The sequence below is a fragment of the Oxyura jamaicensis genome, chromosome 5 (assembly GCF_011077185.1).
Source record: "Oxyura jamaicensis isolate SHBP4307 breed ruddy duck chromosome 5, BPBGC_Ojam_1.0, whole genome shotgun sequence".
Classification (NCBI taxonomy): domain Eukaryota; kingdom Metazoa; phylum Chordata; class Aves; order Anseriformes; family Anatidae; genus Oxyura; species Oxyura jamaicensis.
The window spans coordinates 29,915,318-29,939,476 of NC_048897.1; the positions used below are offsets into that span (position 1 = coordinate 29,915,318).

Below are 24,159 nucleotides of genomic sequence, written 5' to 3' on the forward strand. Positions count from 1 at the left end.
ATAAAAGTGAAACGTAGTTTGGTTTATATTGGCAAAGATGAGCAAATCCGTAGGTCGGACAGCTGACAACAGCATGAAGACATTAAAATCCTTTCATTTTATTGAATTCAAATTTTGCTTCGTATCTATTCAAGTAATTTTATGTTGCAATACCCAACAAATTAACGAGCTAAATCATATTCCTATTCAATCAACACTAGCTGGGAATTGAAAATATCAAGGCTTGCCTGTAAAACTGTCCAGAGCTATTCAAAGAGCATTGCTAGTAAATCAAGAGAGCTTTCATCGCACACAGACAGAGATAAAAATCCATAGCTGGAGCTCAACTTCCAGTTACTAGAGTCAGATTAAAGGCTAGGAAGAATAATACACTTTCAAACCAAGTAAATAATTCAAAGAAGCATAGCTTTTAAAGTATACATCTTTATAAAGAATGTAGGTTTGCACAATATTTTATGAATATTAACAGTTTTTCACCTTCCTGTGCACTGAGGAGACAGGTAATTAGCATGTAGGTATTCAAACTGCAGTGAAACACACCAGAAATTGAAGTGATCATTTGCTTAGGAATTAGTACCTTGGGAGAGACAGCAGAAGTCCCAGTGACTTAACCTGAAATTAATGACCATCTGGTCATAAAGAGCTTGGAACAAAGGGGTCAAGCTTAGGCTTTCCTGAACTCAAAACAAGAGAAGACAAGATTGAAGCTAAAAATCAGGAAGGCAGAAGTACTCCTCCAGGCTTCTCCAGAGAACGTGGCGAGCAGGCTGGGGTGTAGATTCACATGGAATCAGTGATGCATTCCCCACTCTGATTTACTCAGAGCACCACACTCCAATTGGAAGTGGAATTGCACAACCAGAAATAAAAGCCCAAACTATGCATATGGCAGAGTTTCTTTATTCTATACAAACAACCTAGTTTCTCCACCAGCTTTGCAGCATCTGCGAGCCCCAAGTCAAAGTTTGTCTTTGCCCTACCAGTAGCAGAATTTGTTGGGCTGTGTGCCAAGTTGCATAATAAATGTTGGCTTACTTTGTATAAAGCCATGTCACTGCTGTGCTCACTGTGTCATATGTCTGTGCCGTATATCTTCTCAGACAGGGGTAAGAATTCAAGTGCCTTGCTGGTTCACCAAGGAAAAAAAATCCAGTTTCAGGAAGAGTCAACATTTATGCTGATATAGTGAATTTACACATGTGGATGGCTTAAAAAGGGAACTTATGATGGTGGCATACATGCTAGAAATTTAAGCACAGTGAGTTGTTCTGGATTAGAGCAACACTAATTTCCTACTGTCTCAATTTCCCATGGAGATTAAAAATTTTAAGTATTTGATCACATCAAAAAACGCAGTGATGAACAATTGCTTCCTCCCTGTTCTGACCTGCAAAAATACTTACAGCTACTCTTAACTGTAAATATATAAAAAATGATTATATAGATATAAAAATAAAATCTTGATATATAAAACCAAGTTTGTATATAGGAACACTTTCCAGGATGCTTACCACAACTTCTTTGAAAACATTTCATTTAATAAATTCTGAAAACTGACTGCTGCCCAAAGACATGAACTCATTTCTGCAGGAAATAATTTAAAGGTTGCAGCCTGCCTTAATCTTACAACTTAAAGGATATCTTATGTGAAAGATGGACTTGATTATCATCTCCACAAGCTAATAAAACAAAAGCTTGTAACTACTCCATCCAGACAATGCATGAAGTAAAATTAAATGAACCTAAAACCCACGATATCCACCCCTTATCTTCCAGTACGAAAACGAGCCAGTTCAGATGAAAGGATCAGTTTTACCTTGGGAGTCATACCAAGCTTTGAGACGTCTTAACATTTTAGCCTTCAAATGAACCATACAGATCACCATGCATGGCGTCCTTCAGCTCTGTGAAGAGTCAGTAGGTAAGAAGTCTTTTCATGCATATGCAGGTAAAAGGTTTTACTGCACAAGGAATTCTGTCTGCGTTAAAGCTTTTTGCTTTATCCACACAGGTTTTGCGCTCCGTCCTTTGGCTCTGTGTTTCAGAAGCTCAGTAACATTTTCTTACCAAAGGAAAGGAGCCTGCTTCCCGTTTTTAGCCTATTATTAAGCCAAAGAGGTTTATACATGGTAGCTCAGTATCATTCACAGATGTGCAGGAGAGAATTTCTCAGACTTTCCAAACACCAAGCACACAACATCAGTGGGCAGCACCCTTGCCCATGCAGCTTTCTTCAGATCTGTGAAACATTTCTGCACAAAAATGGCATTTTCTCAAGCAGATGGCATACACTGTTAGCCTCCAACTTTTATTTATCACAGCTGTCAGTGATAGGGTGGGCAAGGAAATTGGAATTATTTCGTAGTTTCCTGGATCCTTCATTACCCTCTGAAATCCTCATTGCGTTTGCCATCTTTCGCTCTTCACAAACTAATATGAATTTAATTCGTTGTGTACCACAGGCAATATTTGTCAGTATCTCAATGCCTTTGAAAGATCTTAGTAGTGTGTTTAACTTCTTTACAGGCTCCCCTGGCATATTTTCACATGTAACTTGAAAGAATTTCTTCCCTGCTCCACTGTACAGGACATTGACAGACATCTTCTTGTAGTTCCTGTAGTCTCCTCTGATGTTTAAATGGCATTTTTAAAGTATCATGATTAAAGGCTTCTTTCATTTTTATTAATGAGTAACCAGTATTTATTCTGAACCTCTAAAACACTGCCTTTAAACAAGCTTTGAATTATCTGCAAGCACTTTACTCCCATGGTTCTTCCTGTACTCAAGCTTCCTTGTAGTCATTCTGTTTCTTCTGAAGTTATCATTAATTACTGAAATCTTTCCCATGCTCCTACAAGGATGTTCAATCTCAGTCCTTTATGGTAATTACCATAAAATAGTTTTGCAATGTTATAACACCTTGAACCTTACCCTACTAATCACTTAATGCAAAATCGAGACTTGTTTCTCTGCTTTTAATGCCCTGGGACTCTGTCATATCCTTATCATGCAATTTACGGTTAAAAAGAAGAAAAGCTACATTATGTTCCAACATGACACTGAGTTCTGGCAGAGAGCAAAAGGAGAAGTGGTCTCCCCACATTATCTTTTAGGGCAGAAACTACAGTAATGTGAGCGCCATGATTTTCTATAGCTCGTGTCACTACCTAGGCTACCTAGTGTCATGTATTTTCTATTTCAGCATGGAATTTAACTCACAGGAATACTCAGGCATCCGAGGGGGAGGGGAATCATCCCAATCCACTACTACTATGAACTTCTTTAATTCAGATAAATATATTTGTTTTCACTTTGTGCTGTAAAACCACAAATAATGCTGCTATAAATTCTGATTGTTTCATGTCAGACTGGTTCAAAGAAACCAGTCTTTTTATCTAACTCAAGGGAACAGGACTTCTCAGAATTAATTAGCATACACAACTATTTGGAAGTTCAATTTCTATTAATTCTTTTAGATTAATATTCCTCTTTTCAACCTTGACACTTCCTAGACAGATGGATTTGAGAATACTGTGGAGGCATGACTTCTAGCTTTACATAAGAAAAAGTAAAGAGAATACACTTTGAACAACACCCATCAGCACAGGTCTTTGAGAATGAATGCTCCAAATGACAACACTGTCAAGACTAATCATACCAAAAACATAAATTATCATCAAGTATGGAAATATTTTACAATTGTAGGGTCTACTTTATAAACCCCCTCTGGAAACCAACAGACATTTAAATAAATGGGTTTTCAGCTGCTCATGCTTACCTTGAAGACAAGCCTAAGCAAGGAAAGCAAACCTACAGAGATGCTTTGTTACTCAGCATGACCAACTGTAAATCCTAAAACACTTGAGACCGCACCTTCAATTCTAGGACTGGTTACAAAAGAATTAAACAGCTAGTAATTCATGGTGACTTTTGCACGAGAATATTCTTTCTTTCCTTCTCTAGCTGTTGTTCTGGCCAGGTAAAACAAGGCTTAGAATAGGAACGATGCTAATTTAGTGGGAATTCACATGCTCCTTTGAGCCGCTGGGGGGGCTTGCTAAAGGCAGGGAAATGGATCAGCTAAGTGTAGGGTGAGAAATACAATCCAGAAAAACTTACCCCTAAGGTCCACAACTCTCCCTTCTCATAAAACAGAGATTTTAAAAGACGTATCAATTTGCTCTGCCTGCTTGCTGCTGTCAGAGAAAGACTGCACAATTACAGAAGAAGATGAAGGCTATAGGAATGGCAGCTCAAATCCTGCAGCAAGGGTGCTCATTTGAAGGAAAGGCTTATACTCATTCTGTAACTGGGAAGGTATTTATGAATCTCGGATCTCTTGCCTGTTTGTAAAAAAAGTTCACCCAGAAACAACATGCTGAACTTCACTCCTTATACTGGGCTTCTTACTGAGCCCAAACATTTGACAGATGCAGATTTCCTGTTCCAGGAAAAAAAAGGAAGCACAAAGGGCTACCAGCTCTAAAGATGCCACCTGCATGGAATAGCTTATAAAGTTAAGATGAGCTCTGAAGACATGAGATTTATTATGAGAATAATAAATGCTGCAGGGTTAACTGAGGATAATGGTGTTACAAGATGACAGATTTTGAACAAGATATCCCATACTCTGATACCTGTGGTCATTATAATGTTGTATTTCTGCAAAAATAAAGGTATTAACACTGGCAAACAAAGAATACAAGAATGATACGCTATCTCAGTTGTTTCTTCCTGGAAGTGAAAATGGCAGATGCATAGATAATAAAGTAAGAAGGCAAGCACATAACACTTCCTCTGAATATTCTTTGGATCAGGCATTGGACTTGCTCTTGGAAGAACACTCAGACACTTACTTTTTGAAAACACACAAGCTTTTAGTAGCCACTATGGCTAGGGGAAGGTTTTTTTTCAGCTTAAATGTGGGCATGATGTAAAGAACTTCTTTTGTTTGAGCCTGATGCTTAACAACTTTATTTGATCTAGTTCTTTCTCTGGAAGAAAGTATTTCCACTCCACCAACTCCTTGTCACTCAGTGCATGGATATGTTCTATTTCTCTCGGTTATCTTTCCTCCAGCCTCACAAGTCTTAAACCTATCCACTAATTTCATTTGTTTTCAGGTAAAAAAAAAATGTTCACCACTTTCCACCCTAAGCTTTAGGTGCAAGGAATCTGTAGGACTAAATAGCTCACAGATGTTCATCTAAATGACTTTTTAATTACTTGGACAGGATTCTGAGACTACTTCAGCACTTAATGATGCAGTCGTAGACCATCAGCTCTTGTGTAAGAACTAATCTGGCAGCTTTGTGCATGTAAATTCCTCTTACCAACGTTTAAAACTGCTTAAAGTTAAGTAAATTAACAAATGTGTTAAAGCGTTTAAGAGAGAAATGCTTTTTCCTAAGCCACAGATTTGTTTCTGCAGTTTTTTGTTTCATTTGTTTGTTTTGTTTTGTTTTGTTTTAACTAGTAGGCTGAGAGAGCTGGGGCTATTCAGCCTGGAGAAGAGAAGGCTCTGGGGAGACTTCCTTGCAGCCTTTCAATACTTAAAGGGGTCTTATAAAAAGGATGGAGAAGGACTCAGGTAGATAATGACAGGATAAGGGGGAATGGTCTTAAACTAAAAGATTTAGACCAGATATTAGGAGGAAATTCTTCCCTGTAAGGGTGGTGAGGCACTGGCACAGGCTGCCCAGAGAAGCTGTGGATGCTCCATCCCTGGGGGTGTTCAAGACCAGGCCGGATGAGGCCCTGGGCAACCTGATCTAGTGGGAGGTGTCCCTGCCTATGGCAGGGGGGTGGAACTGAATCTTTAAGGCCCCTTCCAACCCAAAACATTCTATGATTATTTTACTTGGATGTATGAACTTTTCTCCTCAATCCACCACAACTAAACTGCTATCTCGTGATCTACAAACTGGCCTATTGACTTTAACTCCCTCCCAAGCACAACCACACCCAAGTATACCTACGTATAACTTTGGTGTATGTACTAAGTAAATAAGCATTTATTTTAGTTACATAAATTATGGATTGTAACTAAACATTTATTTAAAAAATAAATGACTCGGTGGAGAGCAAAACAAGCTATTCTATGGCATACAAGAGCAGTAAGTGATTTAGCAGGTCCTCCAGCAGTACTTTGTTAACAACGAAAGTATATCTGTACTATATGAGTATGGTGGGAAGCTGGAAAAAGCAAAAGACATAATTTCTTAAATTAGACTAGCTCCAAATCTTTTCAAGCAGCTTTCTTACGTCACGTGCTTGTGCAACTTGGTGGAAAAAGTAACTGCAAACCCAAGACTTTGTGACAAAGATATATTTGGATGCAAGCAACAACCCGACACATACAAATGAATAATTCCTACATCACATTGAAGGCTTGACAGAGAATATCACTTAAAATAATACCACTCTCAACTTGAAAGACAAAAAGGTGCAACCCTACAAATCTGAGGATGAATTCAGATCACTCAAAACCACTTCGAGTTTACAGACAGAAAATCTGCTCAGAAGCTGGGGGCCGTCTTTAATTTTGGTGCTTCACACCAATGACTATCAATGAGTTCTTCACAGTTCATATAATCTCAATGTCTTAGCAACAAGCTCTCAGGGAAAAAATAGTACACGAACACCCCCATCCCCAACAGAACCGCCTTACTACATTTGGGATACCAAAGTGTCTAGTGGCTTGATTTCCAGTTCTTGCCAGTAAGAGACATAAGAACAAAATACCAAACTAATTTTAATTTCCTGTTTTGAGAGAATTGATTGAGGGGAAAAAAAAAAGACAGATATATTCAATTTTAGCATCTCCAGCATCCTTTTTGTGAAATTCTCATGGGTAAACAAAAGAAACATGGTATAGCTGCAACTGGTATAAAATTGATTTGCAATTCATTGAAGGGTGAGGTCAGGAGCTTCATCACTGGAGGTCTGCCTAATCTGTTTTGAAAATATGCATCAGAAAGAACATGACTTAGGTTTTGTTTGTTTGTTTGTTTGTTTTGAGTAAGTTACCTGAATCTCCTTTACCCCAGTTTTACATGATTAACTGATCTTTGAGATTGACTTTGAACTAATGGATATTGAATGGAGTGGCAAGAAATTCCTCCAACATCAACACTGTTGTTATTAAATAACTTTATTAAGCTGGGTAATATCACAAAGATTAAATTTAAATAGATGGCGGATTAACCTATGCTAGAAAGTTCCTCTATTAATGGCAGGTGGCAGCAGAGAATTAAATTTAAAGGTAGATCAGAAGCAGCCCAGTGCTGCACTAGCAGGACTGAGCTCAAGGAGCATATACAAGTTTTGACTAATAAATTAGAAAGGAAAAAAGCATAGCTGGATGGAGTCCATGAAACAACAACAAGAAAAGAACACCACCACACTAAAAGGTTATGACAAGCGGGTCTGCTTTCTTTCAAGAAAGATTGGATGAGAAGATTGGAGTAACTATTGTATTCTCTTACAAATACCTCCTCATGTTAATTTTTTTCCCATGTCTAGAGAGGATAGAACAAAGCTTTGGCTGATAGCAGGAAAAAAATATAATACTTGATTGTCCATGCAATTAAATACACTGCTTGAAAAAACAGGAGAAAGGTGAGAGGACAGTACAACCTTCATCACTGGAAGATTTTTTAGAGATCAGGGACGGTCTATATGTACCTGGTGTGCATCACAGGCAAGAAGATAAGAGATGACTTCTGGGAAGTCCCTCCCAACTCTGTGTTCTTGATTCCCTAAACAAGAGAAACCAAATGCTTCCCTTCCCTCCCCCCCTGCATTTTTTTACGTGAAGGATTATGCTACACTAAAACATTCAAATGAAAATGGAACACAAATCTGGATCAGTGCTCTCCCTCACACTCGTGATTCAGGTTCCAAGGAATCGTGCAGATTATGTTAATTTGCACATCAGCTAGTAAGGAGTCTACGCAGGCATCTGGCTAAAGCAGAAGTTAATCTTCATTTGTAATTTAAGTAAAAATTCTGATCACTGCCTCAAAAGAGAAAGGCTGAAATACGCCTTTCTTTACCCATACCTCAATCCAGCTTTCCTTAATCCTAAAAAAGTTGAAGTTAAAAATCTTTATTAGCTACTAAAGCTGGGACAAAAGATGCGCCTTCAATTTCATTCAATTTCCATGTTGGTTTTATCCAGTGAATATCTCTGGTTTGCCTTAGGAGGTGGCAGAATGGACCATATGTGTTCGCAGAACAAAATGTATTCATCCCCAGTGAAGCCTGAAGATACAAATAGTATTTATTCTGTGGAATGTACAATTTTTACAGAGCAGCTTCATGCTTACTTAAAGCTGTTGATATAGTCTACCTATACTTCAGCAAGGCCTTTGACACAGTCTTCCATGTGTCCTCTTCTCCACTCTCCTGGAGAAGCTGTCAGCCCATGGCTTGGACAGGTACAGGCTTTGCTGGATTAAAAACCAGCTGGTAGGCAGGGCCCAGCGAGTGGTGGTGAACAGAGTGAAATCCAGCTGGCAACTGGTCACCAGTGGTGCTCCCCAGGGGTTGGGGTTGAGCCCATTCTCTTTAATATCTTTATGAATGATTTGGACAAGGGAATTGAGTGCAACCTCAGTAAGTTTGTAGACAACACCAAGTCCGGGGGGCAGTGTCAATCTGTTGGAGTGTAGGAAGGCTCTGCAGAGGGACCTGGACAGGACGGGTTGATGGGCAGAGTCCAATGGGATGAGGTTCACCATGGCTTAGTGCTGGGTCCTGCACTTTGGCCACAACAGCCCCATGCAGTGCTACAGGCTTGGGGCAGAGTGGCTGGAAAGCAGTGTGGAGGAAAAGGATCTGGGGGTGCTGATTGATGCTCGCCTGAACATGAGCCAGCAGTGTGCCCAGGTGGCCAAGAAGGCCAACAGCATCCTGGCTTGCGTCAGGAATAGTGCAGCCAGCAGGGCCAGGGAGGTGATTGTCCCCCTGTATTCAGCTCTGGTGAGGCCACACCTCGAGTGCTGTGTTCAGTTTTGTGTCCCTCACTACAAGAAGGACATGGAGGCCGCGGATCGTGTCCAGAGAAGGTCTACAAAGCTGGTGATGGGCCAGGAACACAAGACCTGTGAGGAGCGGCTGAGGGAACTGGGGGTGTTTAGTATTGAGAAGAGGAGGCTCAGGGGAGACCTCATTGCTCTCTACAGCTACCTAAAAGGAAGGTGTGGGGAGCTGGGGGTCGGCCTCTTCTCGCAGATAGCTAGTGATAGGACTAGAGGGAATGGCCCCAAGTTGCGCCAGGGGAGGTTCAGGTTGGAAATGAGGAGACATTTCTGCTCAGAAAGAGCAGCCAGGCACTGGGACGGGTTGCCCAGGGAGGTGGTTGCATCACTGTCCCAGGGGGTGTTCAAGGAAAGGTTGGACGTGGTGCTTAGGGACATGGTTTAGTGGATGACATTGGTGGTAGGGGAATGGTTGGGCCAGATGATCTTGGAGGGCTTTTCCAGCCTTAATGATTCTATGGTTCTATTACCTTCATGACTATGGTCCCAGCTCTTTAACTGCTGTTCTGACAGTTTGGATGCAAGCCCCCATCAAAAAAGGGCAATACAGAAATCTTCCCATGAAGGAATCAAAACCATCTAGGTTCATTCTTTCCAAAATTCATGCTGGAAAGGTAGCAATAATGCTGGTAAAATAACGTTTATTTGGAATAGCCTACGGTATCTGAATTCCTTGATCTTCATTCTTTACTAAAGGTTGGTATCTGTTAATAAACCTTCTCCCTTATACCACAATGAAGTTAAAAGCAAGTACTAAGCTGAAGTAGAAATTACAGCTTTTATCTTTGGAATCACACATTTAAACATTTTAAAGAAAATATTGTTACTGACACTTACAAAGCTGTACATCTACTGAGATTTGTGTGGTTAAACAGCTTCCATTTAAAGACTGAGATGCAAGTCTAATGGTATACTAAAAATCAAGTTGGAACACTATTATAATTCCAAAACAATCTCTGTATTTCTGCAAGTTCAGTAATCATCAGAACCATAACTAATACCTGAAGATTTCGTCAGCTTCACCTGCTCCTCTCCAACAGCCAGCCCAGACCAAATTATTATATTCTGAAGAACTACTGGTGGCTACATTTTTCATGGCAACAGGGTACAGAATCTCATAAAAATCATTTTCTTACAGCTTGCTTCCCTTCACACCACTTTTATTATAATCATCCCTCAAGATTTATTTTTTTTTAAAGGGAATATGTAGGGGCCAATTAGTAGTTAATAGTCCTTGATTCAGAGATTACAGTTTAAACAAGACAGCTCATTTCTTCATGTCTAACAAATAAAAAACAACCCACTGTCTGTGAACATCAAGTTACTTTGCTGTTTCCAAGAGGACAGAAAAAAAGAAGGATAAGTGGTGCCCGTTGAGACGACTTCTGTCCCTGCTCACAGTTTTCATTACTTTCGTCTTCCCTGGCTCTCCTCCAGCATCCCCACTCCGGGAGCCTCCATGGTTCAGGACACGGAGGTGCTTCAGGATGCTGCCAGCCCTGGAGAAGGGCAGGACCTTCCTGAGCCTGGGGAATGCAATCAGGTGGCTTGAGCTGAATGCTGTTGTTCCTCCTGTAAGTGCTGAAATATCATGCAATGAATATTCCTATTTGCTATAGTTGCTTCTGCCCCTAACTTATTGTCAGTAATTCCCCTGTTTAATCCACCTAGGGAACTCAAAAAGCTCAGCTCAGAAATCCAGGCATAACTCAAAATTGGCCAATTCTGGGCAGTAATCCATGAAGAGTTAAATCCTGAAGTACTGCCAATTGTTAAAATTAAAGCTATCTTCAAGTAATATCCGGAGTGCTGTCACTTCTCAAAAAAAAAAAATGATATCCACCCACAGGACAGCCAGATGTACCAGCAGAATTTAAAAGGGCTGGTACACCATTCAGTGACTATCAAGTGTGCAAGATGATCTCCCAAAGCAACAGACTTTTAGAAGAGGGGGCACACTTCAGAGGCTCATCCAACCCAAGAACACATCCTCCCCTACTTCTCATCAACATATATAATACCTCCAAGATGGGCCAAAGTTCACGACTTCTGCCATGACAGCTTTCAGCAGTCAGCATTTCATTTTCAAAATGAAATACTCAACTCAAACAAAAGCTGGGAATACAGCACCTGCAAAATTTTTCCCAGATGGACCTCTGAAATCCCTCACTGCTCTGGTTGTACTTCCAATATTTCTTTTAACAACAGGAGCTGAAGCCAAGGCTAACACACAGCGCTCTGCTTTCTTGATCCTTAAAGCTGCTGTTACGTGCTTGCTGTTGCACTGAAAACACATTGAAATGGGCAGGGGATTCTAACAGGGGTGAAACTGTTTCTCTTGCTTCATTCGTGACGATGCCCCATACTCACGTCTAAGCAGCAAACTGAACAGGTTTGTAAAATGATGACTCCTACATCCATTCCTGAAGCAAACAAGAACAAATCTACAAGCTTGTGCTGTCCTCCTGTTCATGAGCTGAAATCTGTTAACAAATCAAATTATTTACTTCAAAATATCTACCCAATTAAAGCAAAAGAATTACATTTATGTCTGCATCAAAAATAAGAATCGGGTAATTATAAGACAGGAGTACGTATGCATAAAGAACACTTGGTGTAGTATCCATCAGCTCACACTACACAGATCTATTCTGAAGGCACTAAATACGTCAGACACCCAAGACAACCCTTACGTTTCTGTGTTCCAGCACAGTGCCTATAAGCAAAGGACAGCCAGAGATCAGTCCCACTGTACAAAGGCTGACTTGTCTGTGCGGCACTGATCAAATCTCAGCTCTGCTTCAACCATTCTGCGGGGATGGCTCTTTTGGGACCAGCTGAGTTCCAAGAGCAAATGGCTACAATAGCAGCTTTGTACCAAACTTAATGTCAAGAAGACCCAGGAGATCCATGAAAGGACTCTCCTTCATATTTTGGCAGATCCCAAGGCTGGTCCAGACAGAGTCCCAGACACTTACTGCCTTCCCTGTCATTCTTGAGAAACCATTCACTATCATGCTGCCAAAGCCTTCAAACAATCCAGCCACAAAACGCTCCCAAGCTGCAGCCAGTCACTCTCCACTCTCCAATGCTGTTGCATTAGCCAGCACTCAGCAATCCCTTCTTGTTCACTGTTATTTTGTCTATTGCTTTAAAATATCACTCATTGCTGCAATAACTATGAGACACTGAGAGGAAACAGAAGCTTTGCTTGCACTGATGATTAGATTGTATGCAAAGTATCTCCTGTCCTGCTTAACATGCATCACAATGTAAAACCAATTAAACAGGGAGTGATTTGTGCAACAGGAGCAAAGAATATAACATAGACAGCAAGGAATAAGCACCAAAAAGCAGGAAGACTACCCTAAAGCCATAAACATTATGTTGCCATTAAGCCATAAACATTAAGCCATAAACATTAAGTTGCAATTGAGAAATCAGAAAACATCAACCAACGTGACATAATACACACATGAAAAATGCACCCAAAGATACATACACAGTCACAGGCTTCAAGTGAAGAGCTACTAAAATTACTGGGAATATTTCTATTAAAACATCAATTTAATACGTTGTGGAAAAAGACAGCATTGATTACTGTATATGGAATTAAGAGCAAAAAGGATCATCACGTTAGTATTACATAAATCCATGCTGCTCCTGCAACTCCCATCTTAAAAAAGAAAAGAAAAGATACGGTCAAAATAGAACACAGAGAGACAAGGGGTGATGAGGACAATAAAATGATTCCTCAAAATGATCTAATAAAATATTAGGATTCTTCCGCAAGGGGACCGACACGAAAGATTAACAACTGAGAGAATAAAACTGTGAATTAAGAAAGTGTGAATAATCAGCCCCTGTTTACTTCTCCATAAACCACAAGCAATGGCCTCAAATCAAAACCAAAGAAAGCTTTAAAACCTCTGCTGACAAATTCAAACAGAACAAGCATTTTTTTTTCTACATGGAGCATGTTGCAGCACCTGTACTGGAGGATGGCATGGACAACAGAAGTACTGTGGAGGTAAAACAGGACTGCACAAACTTGCAGAGCACAGGTCCATCAAGAGCTATCACCTGATGGCAAACGCACCTCTGCACTCCTGCCTGCTTCAGTTAAGGATGGCAAACCAGAGGAAATTGATCACTGTATACTTTCCCTTTTTTCCCTCCCCTTATATTTTCCCGAACATTTTTTCCTGAGCAGACAGCATGGTGAACTAAAAGTAATTCTGAGCAATACACTCGTTACTCAAATAAAGGGAAAACAAACTATAATACTAGTCTTTTAGGATTATCCTTTATCCCATGTTTTTCAGATATATGCATCTTTCAACGCACTAAGCAGTCTTTCATTAGCAATAATTTTTTTCTCATGGTAAAATTAATTAGCATAAGAAGAGACTGTAATTAAAACAGCTTGCGACCATCCCATGACCCCGACAGAGCTGGAAGGGGAATTAATTTCCTGTTAGATTCATTACAGCAAATAATTTCTGCAACTGATAAAGGTAGTTAGATATTCATTTCCAATAAATCCCATGCCTCCCACATACTGTTCCGCTATTTCCTTTCTCTAGCAGCCCTTTCTCCAGCTGTTCTTTATAATTAGAAGCAAGATGCTGATGTGCAGAAGCCTTACTCCTGTTTGGAAAAAGGACAGGTCTAACAGGATGAGAATTGTGCACTCTTTCACCAAAGCTGTTTTGGAACGAGTTCGGCATGGGTTTTAAGATGGCAGCATGCTCAGCTGAAAAGGCTTGGCATTTTGTGTTGGAAACACATAACTACATGTCCCATTACAGCCACTACTCTGCACACAATCAAATTCTGTATTATAAAGCTAAGCTTTATAAGTATATATATATTATACCCTGAATTAGAACCAAAATCCTGTCAGCTGCAGCATTTACACAAATACTGCTTGGTAAAATTGCAGATCACTTCATCTTCTATCATGCAAAAAAAAAGAATCTTTGGACAAAGAAAGCCATGTGCCTCTAGTGCTAGTGTCTCAACTCATTTCAAAGCCAGAGTGCTTTGCAGTGACAAGCAGCATACACGATCAGACTACAGCAGTCCCGGACAGGAGACACTCTCCAGACAACTAAAAAAAGGCTATCTGATAAGAACGACGTTTCTCCTTCCTCCAGAATTAAGATAAATGTAGGAACACTGGCGCAGCACTAAGCCCACGCTAGCAGGCCCAGCCGACTGAGGCAAATACATCACACTCCTGACATAAAGCAAGCATCTCCGTGCAGCAGAGCATTATTGAAATGTCAGTGACAGAGGAAAAACCAGCAATTAACCCAAGAATGTTGGAGGAACACAAAGGAAAAACTTCGTACATATTTAATGTGTAACTCCCAATTCTTTGCCCCCACAGCTGTGCAGCTGGCTGTGAGCTGGGCTTTGAAGGATATACATCTTACTTTACTGGGGGCTGAAAAGGGGCCAAGGGAAATAGAGGACTTGTGAAGGAAAATAAAGCGAGCCTCACCATACTGAGCACTCAAGCTAGCTTTCTGCAGCTTATCTGTGAGAGACGTTCTCTGGCAGCCCATCTGCATCAGCACAGAATGGGACAGGGACACTCACATACAGATTTTCCCAGGGTCTGCACAATCACAAGTGGTACCGCTGGAGTTCACCTCGTTTCTGTGGCAAGAGGCTTGCAGCATCCTGCCCAGGCACGTACGTACACGGACCCAAAAGTCGTCTGCAGAGCAAACTGTTGTCTTCCACTTTCTACAAGGGGAATTTCACAGTTCCCAGGAAGGCTTCTAAAGCAAACTTTCCTTCATTTCACCTTTTCACAATATATGCACCTAAGCTATAAGAAGCCCAAAGAAAATGCAGTTTAGTCTGCTAAATTCACATTGATGCTCAATTTAATAGGGCTCATTGTACTCATTCATCTCAAACCCATTTTGACAAGAGCTTATTTCTCCAAGCCTCATCTAGAAGTGCACCCTTCACTCCCATCAGCACAGTTTGACTTGTTAGGTGCAGATACACAAGAGCCTTATACAACCCATTATTGATATCCAAAGAATTCATTACTCCAGCTGGTTGCTTTTGTTCAAGAACTCTTCTGGCCATTTTGTCACAAAGAAATTCATAATAAAATTGGCATAAGCAAACCAAAATAGTTTATTTCTATAATGGCAATGAAACCTATTGTCTGCGAAATAATTACTTACGCCAATTAGCCAAAGCTATTAAGAAACGTCTTTTTAAGGAAAATAGCATTAATGTAGTGTACATCAATTATGAGCATATAAGCTTTTTTTTTCTTAAACAGTTTTTAAATGCAGCTCTGCTCACAGCAATCTCCAGTTTTCCTATCCTTCTTAAAAACAAGATGGAGAGTTACATACCACTGATGACACTCAGCACTTTCATCCCATTTCTGAAAGGCGATCTCCAGCTCTTCTTTCCCTGCAAGTGGTCAGAGGTAAGAAATTCAGCCACTTTCAGTCCTAGCCTCCCCTATGGAGTGAGGGACCCCATGTGGAGCAGGGGCAGAGAGTGACCATGAAGGACAGTCAAGTGACAAAGTGGTATGGACCAACCACGACCCCCTTCCCCTGCACCGCCTGGGGGGACCAGGTAGAAAAGGATGGGGGTAAAGTGTTTTTAGTTTGCTTTTAACTCTTACTGCTCTAGACTGTTAGTGAAATAAAATTATTAGTGAAATAAATTATTCTTCCTCATGATGAGTCTGGTTTGCCCATTTCAGTAACTGGTAAGTGATCTCCCTGTCCTTATTTCAACCTGCAAGCTTTTTTGTCATCACATTTTCTCCCCATTCTGTTGAGGAGGGGGAGTGAGAGAACAACATGGCAGAGCTTAGCTTGCTACTGGTGTGAAACCACCACATCCATATATAATTTCACACCCTTGCAGTGATATGGAGCATCCAAGATCACTCAAAGAGATCATGCGAATTTTAAGCACAGTAGCAAATTTTCTTGACCTGCCAACATGGTTTCACCCTATTTGGAAGTACATTCATCTGTAACCAAAGTATCTTCCCCAACATGTCAAGAAAAGTTAACAAAAGCTTGCAATGGTTTTGTTCTGATTCATTCCACAGCCTTAGATCTAGAATTTGCCTCACTTCCTCTCTTTCCTCTAAGAACCTGCAGCCTCAAAAAAACTGAGAATTAAGCACCTACTAAAGGCAAAAAGAACTATCTAAATAGAAGTTAAATTTCACATTTTAAATGGCTACGATGGTTTCCAGAAAATAATTACTTAAAATATTAAAAAGTATATTTAGTTATTTGGATAATAAACAGGATAGAGATGTTTTAGAATAGAATCTTTTGTCACACATCTTTAATAAAATAAAGATGATAATTTGTTTTGTTCTGACCCACCTACAAACTTGGCAACAAATCAAATTCAAGATAGTGGAGGGGAATGAAATGAAACTAAACTCATTTCACTAACTAAACAGACACATTTAACATTTAGTTTTTTTAAGTACCTGCACATGTCAGCAACACAAAAATTTAAATGGGATGAAGCAAAAACTAATCTTATTATCACACAGGATATATATAAGATAGATTGGAGAAACAAACTTGTATATTTTTAGGTAGCTCTTGGTCCACTTACACTGCCCTTCAGAACACATACCACCAAAGACCACAATACAACCACATATTGCCTCCACATAGTCTGCAGTGCAGGGTTTTAACTCTGAAGTGTAGCATCAGGTTTGAACACCCCCCTCTCCTTGCCACGAACACACAATTCCTCACCATCAGATGCATATGTTTTCTTCTCATCTGCGTCGTCTGTGATTTCGTACATATCGCTATGTGCTCGGGCCAGGCGCCAGAGAAAGTCTCTCTGGTCCGCATACTGCAGTGAAAACATAAACAAGATGCATCAACCACGTAAAACATCCCTTCTGCCATTGATAGAACAAGGAAAAATCAAGAGAGGGCACATACTACAAGTTGCACAGACATTTCTGAAACCTTAAAAGGTCCAAATCTATGAGAACTGAAGCAGAACCTCAAAAGAGCAAATGGGGTGGCTGAATTTATAAGCTTACAATGCTACACTTCTGGTACTAATCTAATGATTAGATCTGGTACAGATCTAATGCAAGTTAACTTTAAAAAAAAAAGTAAACTTAAAAACACAACCATCTAACAATCTGGTTTATTTGCTGTAAATATAAAAAAGTGGGAGATAACAAGAAAGAAGCATACAAAAGAATTTCAGAAGCTGACAACTCTGCCATTTCTTCCTGATTGGAAGGAAATAAACTCCCTTGGAATTAGAAATGATCAGGTCATCTTTTATAGCTTTCCCTCTATAACTCATGGAAACACAGGAGAAGTACAGGCTTTGCTTTTTAAAACCTAAGAAGTTGTCTTTAATGGCTATGCAGTTCTCAGATAAACACTAACAGAGGGTGACGGTGCAACTGCAGCAAAGGCAGTCCTGAATTAGCTGCTGTAGATCACAGCAGCAGCAATGCTGGATTCAGCCAGGCACATTTCAAGGCTGGGTGCATCACTGTGCACGGCCAGAGATACAAGCTAGCTCTCTGCAACAGCTGGAGTAGAACTGACCCTTGCTACTGCAGCACCAACATAAACTGGGATAGTTTTGCATCATGTGTATGATATAGTGACACATCCAGATTATCAAAATGCTAGCTTGTTGTATAGACATCCCGCTGTTACTTTGCATTTGTGCGGTGCTCACTCAGGGAAAGTGATGACACGATGTAGAGGAGCTCCAGGACAGATAGGGACTGGGAACTGGCTGCTGCTGTAGCCTGAACCGTTTTGGTCTTCAGCCAGCTCCCAGGCTGCTCCTGAGAAAGAGGGCAGCTGGAAACTGGCCCAGTTGTTGTATAGAACCTGGATCCCACTAAGAAATGCAATTTCCTCTTTCCCAGCTATTTAGCTAAAAACACAAATCACTGCTGGAAGATATAAGAAGGCAACCTTTACCGCCAGTTTATTATTCAGAAGCAGCTGGAATCCCTCTCTCTTCTCTTGCTCATGTCCATTATGCAAGCGGTCAGCCTGCTGCAGTAGCTGACCCAGTCCTTCCTCCAGCAAGGAATCTAAGATTAAAGGTGTTTCATCCTCGTTGACAAGATCCAGGGAATCCCGGCGCACTGTTCTCACTGTTTCACAGCTCACTTCGTCCTCCCCTTCTTCACTCTCTCTCTCAGACTCCCGGTCATAGTCAGACTCCGCATTGGCTGTGGTGTACCTTTCAGAAGAAAGAAAAAGAAGAAAACATAATGAAAAATTAGTCTGAGGAGATGCTGTGCTATGACACGTATGGTACACAAAAATGAACTCTTCCTAACAGAGTAATGTATCTCAGTTTATCCTGTGCGATCCAAGCCTCTCAAATGACACTCCATTCATTATTTCTCATGTAACATACACAACCACAAAAGGCTGAAGAAAGAAAGGAAGCCCCCAAAAAGTTGAGTAGAGCTCAGTCACAAGGGTCCATGTCTTGTTCACATACTTTAAAAGCTTCCTTTAGGCCTTTTAACTTTAAGAATTAAACACTAAGAACAGAGCTAGAACAATTTAGTTAAATGCATGAATTGTAAGAGAAAATTTCAACAAAAGATCCAACACGCTCATCCACATAGAAAATATAATTTGAGATTTCTAACGTGTTCCAGGAAATTCAGGCATAATAGCTGTTTTGGCAATGCCTAATACCTCCATCATATCGTTTGAGCGCTAAAAACAAAACAGCTTGTTCCCACTGAAAATGTACAGGAGGGGAACAATCCAAAATATTCGGGTTGAGCAAAAGTCAAGCAAGGAGGTGGCAGATGAGCCACAGAAAGGCATACCATGAACAAAAACCCAGGCAGTGATTAGCTGCTAAATTAGTCACAAGAAAAAGGATAAAGCTTAGATTAAAATTGATGAGAATGGCTAAAATTCAGCTCCCCCACATCATACACAGGCACCTAGGCTGGAAATTTAAAGCAGCATTATGTATCGACTGATATAGTTGCAGTAGGGTATCTACTTACAGAATGAGACCTGGATGTGAGGACATAGCTTCAAGCAACTTGAAGAAGATTCTTGGTCTATTTGACCCCCTCACATTCTTCTGTGAGTGCTTAACCAGAAGGAGCAGCCCAAGTTAGCCAGGAATTTAAGAATTTGCACTTCTATATTCAGATTTCATTGGTTTATCTGGGTAGAAGGCAACCTTCCTGAAGCAGTATACTTCAAAGCCCATAAATGTTTAATTCTAGAGGATATTTGTTGCTGTTTCCTAACTAACCTGTGCCCAAGCTGAATGTTGAACTTAAAAAGTTCTGTTAAAATTAAAAGCTGTCACAGCCTGGGGGTATTTGCTAACTACAGCTGTACTCCCTTTTGTCCTGGCCACACTGTTCTCCAAGGCAGAATCTATCGCTCTGCACAAGCTGCCTTTGTCTGGAGATACAGATGTGTGGCTGGCGTGCATATCTAAAGAAAGCAGTTACACTAATTTGGCCACAGACAGATAACAAAGTACATTTGGCTATCAAAACTTCAGTTTTCTAAGAACCATCAATTATGCTCCAGCATTTCCCTTTCTGGTAGAAGGTAAATAACTTCATTCACCACAGCCTGCAACTACAAATTTTAAAAAGTACAATTTTGTAGTTTAAAAATATATAAATACGACAAGAAGTAAAGTAACAGTCATCTGTTATCCCTGCAAAACCTGGAAACAAGGTGATGTGCTGAAGGTTCTCCGTTAAATTCCGCACTGCCTACTTACAACATGGTGGTAGGTGACACTGACATGGCTCTCATTCAGATCGAGCTAAAAGCTTAATTTCATGGTATTTTCTCACGGTTCATGATATTATTAGTTTCCTAGACTATTTCATTTTCAGTACTTAAACAAAAACTCCTCAAATTTCCTCTGTGGCTAAGATTTAGCCCAGTTCATTATTTCCCATCCTAACCCACTAAGCAGTGTGGCTGTGGGCTCCGCAGCGGTGATACTGTTTCACTGCAACATTTCACTGGTGGCTGCAAAGATTTCAGTACTTAAACCACTCTCCATGCTGAAGGATCCTGAAACAGGATACGGCCTTTAAAAACAAACAGTAACAGGTGGCTCCTATATACTCCTTTCTTCACCACAAAAATGTGTTTTCTCCAAGACAGCTCATACAAGATGCTGCCAGCTTAAAAAGGGATGTAATGCTGTATAAAATGTCATAAACTCAAGAGTTTCTAGAAAGATTAAGGGATTTAGATATTACCGGCCTATTTTCCCAAGTTTATGATGATGGAAAGTCCTTAAATGCTTTGGTATGTTGAGGCCTCTGGCTAGCACACATCCCAGCAGAATATGAAAACACATTATCTGGAACTGAAAAGCACATGGAAGGAGGCGAAGAAGCCTGAAAGACCAAAGCAGTGCCAAAGCAATATGCAGAAATTAAGTTCTGTAACAGCCCAAGACCCCCAGGCTCCTGAAAGTTTGTGAAGATTTTTGTCAATTGTATATGAAACCGGAGAAGATGCTTATGTCCATGTGGTTTATAAAATAAAGCTGAAATGTGTGTTGTTTTCCCCCCCTGTATTTCATTAAAAGAATTAAATTGCCAGAAATGAATACAGGGCTGAAACGTATCTAAGGATAGTCTTATTCTTCCTCCCAGCGGCTGCTAAAAAGCTCAAATATTCTTTTTCCAAAAAGTGCATTTTCTACCCTGATTTTCTACAATAACGTTTAGCATTTACATCTCTAGAAGAAAACACTGCATGCCAAAGGCAGCTGGTCCTGAACAGACTAACATTACACTTATTTATACAGGACAAATACCAGAGTGACATGATACACCATTCAAATATCCTATACATATATATATTTATATTTACATCAAATGAGAGCTGCTTATCCACTAGTTCTTCACTCCAGTCATTAAACCTTCTTATAGATTTTAAATAAAAAGTAAAAAATCCCCCAACCATCACAAGGTTCCTGATAAAGTAACAAGGTTTTACAGTAAAACACGTCCCCACTCCACACTTCACTTGAGGTCCTCCAAGGAGAGTCTGAGCAAACTTTAGGATCCTTCCTGGCTTCTGTCACGACTTAAAAATTTCTAATGATCAGATGCCACTCGGGGCTGGTGTATTTTGAAAATGATCACCCTTTTCAATATGCTTTATAAAATATCTGTTGACAACCTGATGATTAAACAGATCTGTTGTTACCTGGACGGCACAGGTCCTGCCTTCAACAATACATATATACACACACACACATATGTATATAAAATTTATTATGTAGCCTTCTGACACATTATACCACCGTGACTCACTTACTCCCAAATTTTGCTTTCCTGTGAACACACACTTCAGAAGAATGAAGCAGTTCTATCACCTGAATGACACCATATCGGCTCTTTCCTGCCTCACCAAGTCCAGTTACTGAGACTGAACACTAAAATGACCTATTTTTATGGAAGTAACAAAGCCTGCTTTCCCACAGATCTGTGTCCTTTGTTCTAGGAGGCTGCTCCAGTAATTGCAGCTTTGTGTCCTGATTACAAACCCATGTTGCAAAGTGTCAGTGTGCACCAGCCGACCGGTCATTAGGCCACTACCAAACAGCACCTTACGTCCAAATTCTGCCTCTCTTTCTCTTTGTGCCTTAATTAACTTCTCTCTTTAAATTGTATTTCATGTCAACTTCTTTGGGTTTAGTACCAGCACTGCGTGTTTTAGAAAATGTCTACGCACTTCAGAAGCTGTAAAATTCATCTGATTAAGGCACAGAAGCCTTTCATCAGAAAGGCAGAAGTCTGGCGAGTGTATGCAGCAGACCCCTTGCTTTAATATCACAATACTTGCATTTATACTGGATTCTTTGTCTGTGTTCTTCAATTATACTGTAGTTTTCACCTGTTTTTAGACTAGAAGAACCTATGCAACAAAAGTGATCGCTGTTACACACTGAGAAAAAAATCACAAGAAATACCCTAACCAACAACACTTTAGTCAACGGGAATATGTTTAGATTTCTCAAGTTTTCCAGACATTCTAAAATGTATGGAAATTTTATTTCTAACCTGATAAATCTCTCACTTGAGATTCAGGCTGGGGTCCTAATACCCTTCTTCCTGCAAGGTTCCCTAATCAAATGTTTTTGGTCTTTTTTTTTTTTTTTTCTCCTACCACCTCCCCAGAAGTGGAATCACTGCACTTATCTCTGGCAAAAGCTCCCAATCACCCATCAAACATTAAGAATTAATTCCTGATGCTCCCAACTCCCATTAACAAACACCTTCAGAGGTTTTATCATGTGTGTGTGTTTGCTTCAAATTGTGTCCTGTTGTTCAGATTCTGAGGGAGCTGTATCTGCCTTCAGCAAGCACTAGCAAAATGTATTTTTTTAAAAAAAAAATCTATATTCCAAAGTTATGATCGAGCCCAACTGGAGTATTGCTGATTTCCCTATAGTACACTGTTAACTTTCCTACCAAGCTGCATACAGTAGCAAAGACATGTCTTGTGCTGATAACCACCACTGGAAGGCTTCGGTTTTCTTTTTAAGGAGCAGTCTTTATCACCAGGGCCTCAGAGGGAAATAACTTTCCCCTACATAATACATCAGGTGGACTTATTGTAATAAAAGCAAACAAAACCAGGATGACAAACAGCCAGCAGGGAAGAGAAAACAAACCTTTTCTTTGCATGACACTGCTCATAAGTAAGTGATTGGGCACCAAAGTCTATAAAAGCTGCCTCAGACATGGTGTTATGCTTACCCGCCTTCGCTTTCTCCATCATCTGTGGTAGCTGTTCCCGAGTTGGCTGTGAAATAAATTGAACTGGACCCCGTGGAATCACTTCTTTCCCTATGGAATGGAAAACGCCTTCGGCGTGTCACTCTCTGAGTTTCTTCCAGATGGCACCTGTAAGAAAGGCAAGAAGAAAACAAAACCCACTTAATGGCGAAATTCTGCTTCTGTACCTCTCTCTAGCAGATTCTATCCAATGTGCTCTGTACCCCAAAAATTCACAAGGTGACTTGCTCTTGCTTACACAAACATCTCGCTACCATCAGTAACCATGGTATTCTACTCTTAAAGCAAGTCTGGCCGCAGCAATACATACACAAAAGGATAATCATATCACACGCCTTCCTCTGATTTCCTCAGTGAGCAAAGGCAGAGGAATCCTGAAGCCCCCTGCAGAACGTAAGACCTTTTATTGCGTATCAGAAGTTACCTACAGTTAGCAGCACTTAATGACAAAACAGCAGTAACAAGAGACAAAGATTTACAAAAATAACCTTCCTAGTTTAGAATTCATCCTAAGCAAGTGTCAATACTTAGTATTCCAGAAGAAAAAACGCAAACTTGGCTAAATATACATTTTTATATATTTTTATACTAATCTCACTAGAGGCCAAGACATAATGCCAGTGGAAACTAACGAGACTTTTTTTCCACTTTTTCATTTTGCACTTAATATACACTTAATTAATCATGGCTGTTTTCCCGTGCTATAGAGTACAAATGTATAACAACTGGAAAAGACAAGGAAGGGGAAGGGTCGATACTCACCTGACTTCACCAACGATTTCTCCAGCTAAGTGCTGTAGGCTGTTTCGTAGCTCCTCCACTTCTTTCCTTAGCTCTGCAATGTTTCTCAACATGAAGTCCAGGCGGTCCAGAACATCCACCTGTTCGTCCTGTGTCAGCAGAGGTGTGTACACAGCACCATCTCCTGCCTCTACAGGAACTGGCATTTTGGACAGGGCTTAAAAAAATGAGCGAAAAAGTTCATTAGATGCAAATGGAAAAGGATTTCTCATAGAAAATCTCAGTTCAGCTTTGTTTTCAGAAAATGGAGGATATAAGGCTTAATTTTGAGTACTGACTCCTGACCTGGCCTAGGGTTTTGGGTTCTTCCACTGGTTTACCACTTCCCTTCTCTGACACCAGCACATAGCCACACTTAACACTTGTGCAACACTAATCGAGGTGAATAAAGCTCTTTTAACTACACTTCTCTAGGCATCCCCTTGCTAAAAAAATTAGAAAAAGAGCAAAATCCATACTGAACATCA

At 40.3% G+C, this 24,159-nt stretch overlaps 1 protein-coding gene across 1 annotated transcript in view; it reads right to left on the reverse strand.

Moving 5' to 3' along the window:
- RMDN3 (regulator of microtubule dynamics 3) overlaps positions 1-24,159 on the reverse strand; it is a 43,223-nt gene that overhangs the window by 17,547 nt on the left and 1,517 nt on the right. Inside the window, exons 2-6 of the mRNA XM_035326913.1 lie at positions 23,654-23,849; positions 22,853-22,999; positions 18,039-18,306; positions 16,827-16,929; positions 15,435-15,495 (exon numbers count right to left, since the gene is read on the reverse strand). Of these exons, the coding sequence (XP_035182804.1) occupies positions 15,435-15,495; positions 16,827-16,929; positions 18,039-18,306; positions 22,853-22,999; positions 23,654-23,849 (775 nt within the window). The remainder of the gene's footprint in view (positions 1-15,434; positions 15,496-16,826; positions 16,930-18,038; positions 18,307-22,852; positions 23,000-23,653; positions 23,850-24,159) is intronic.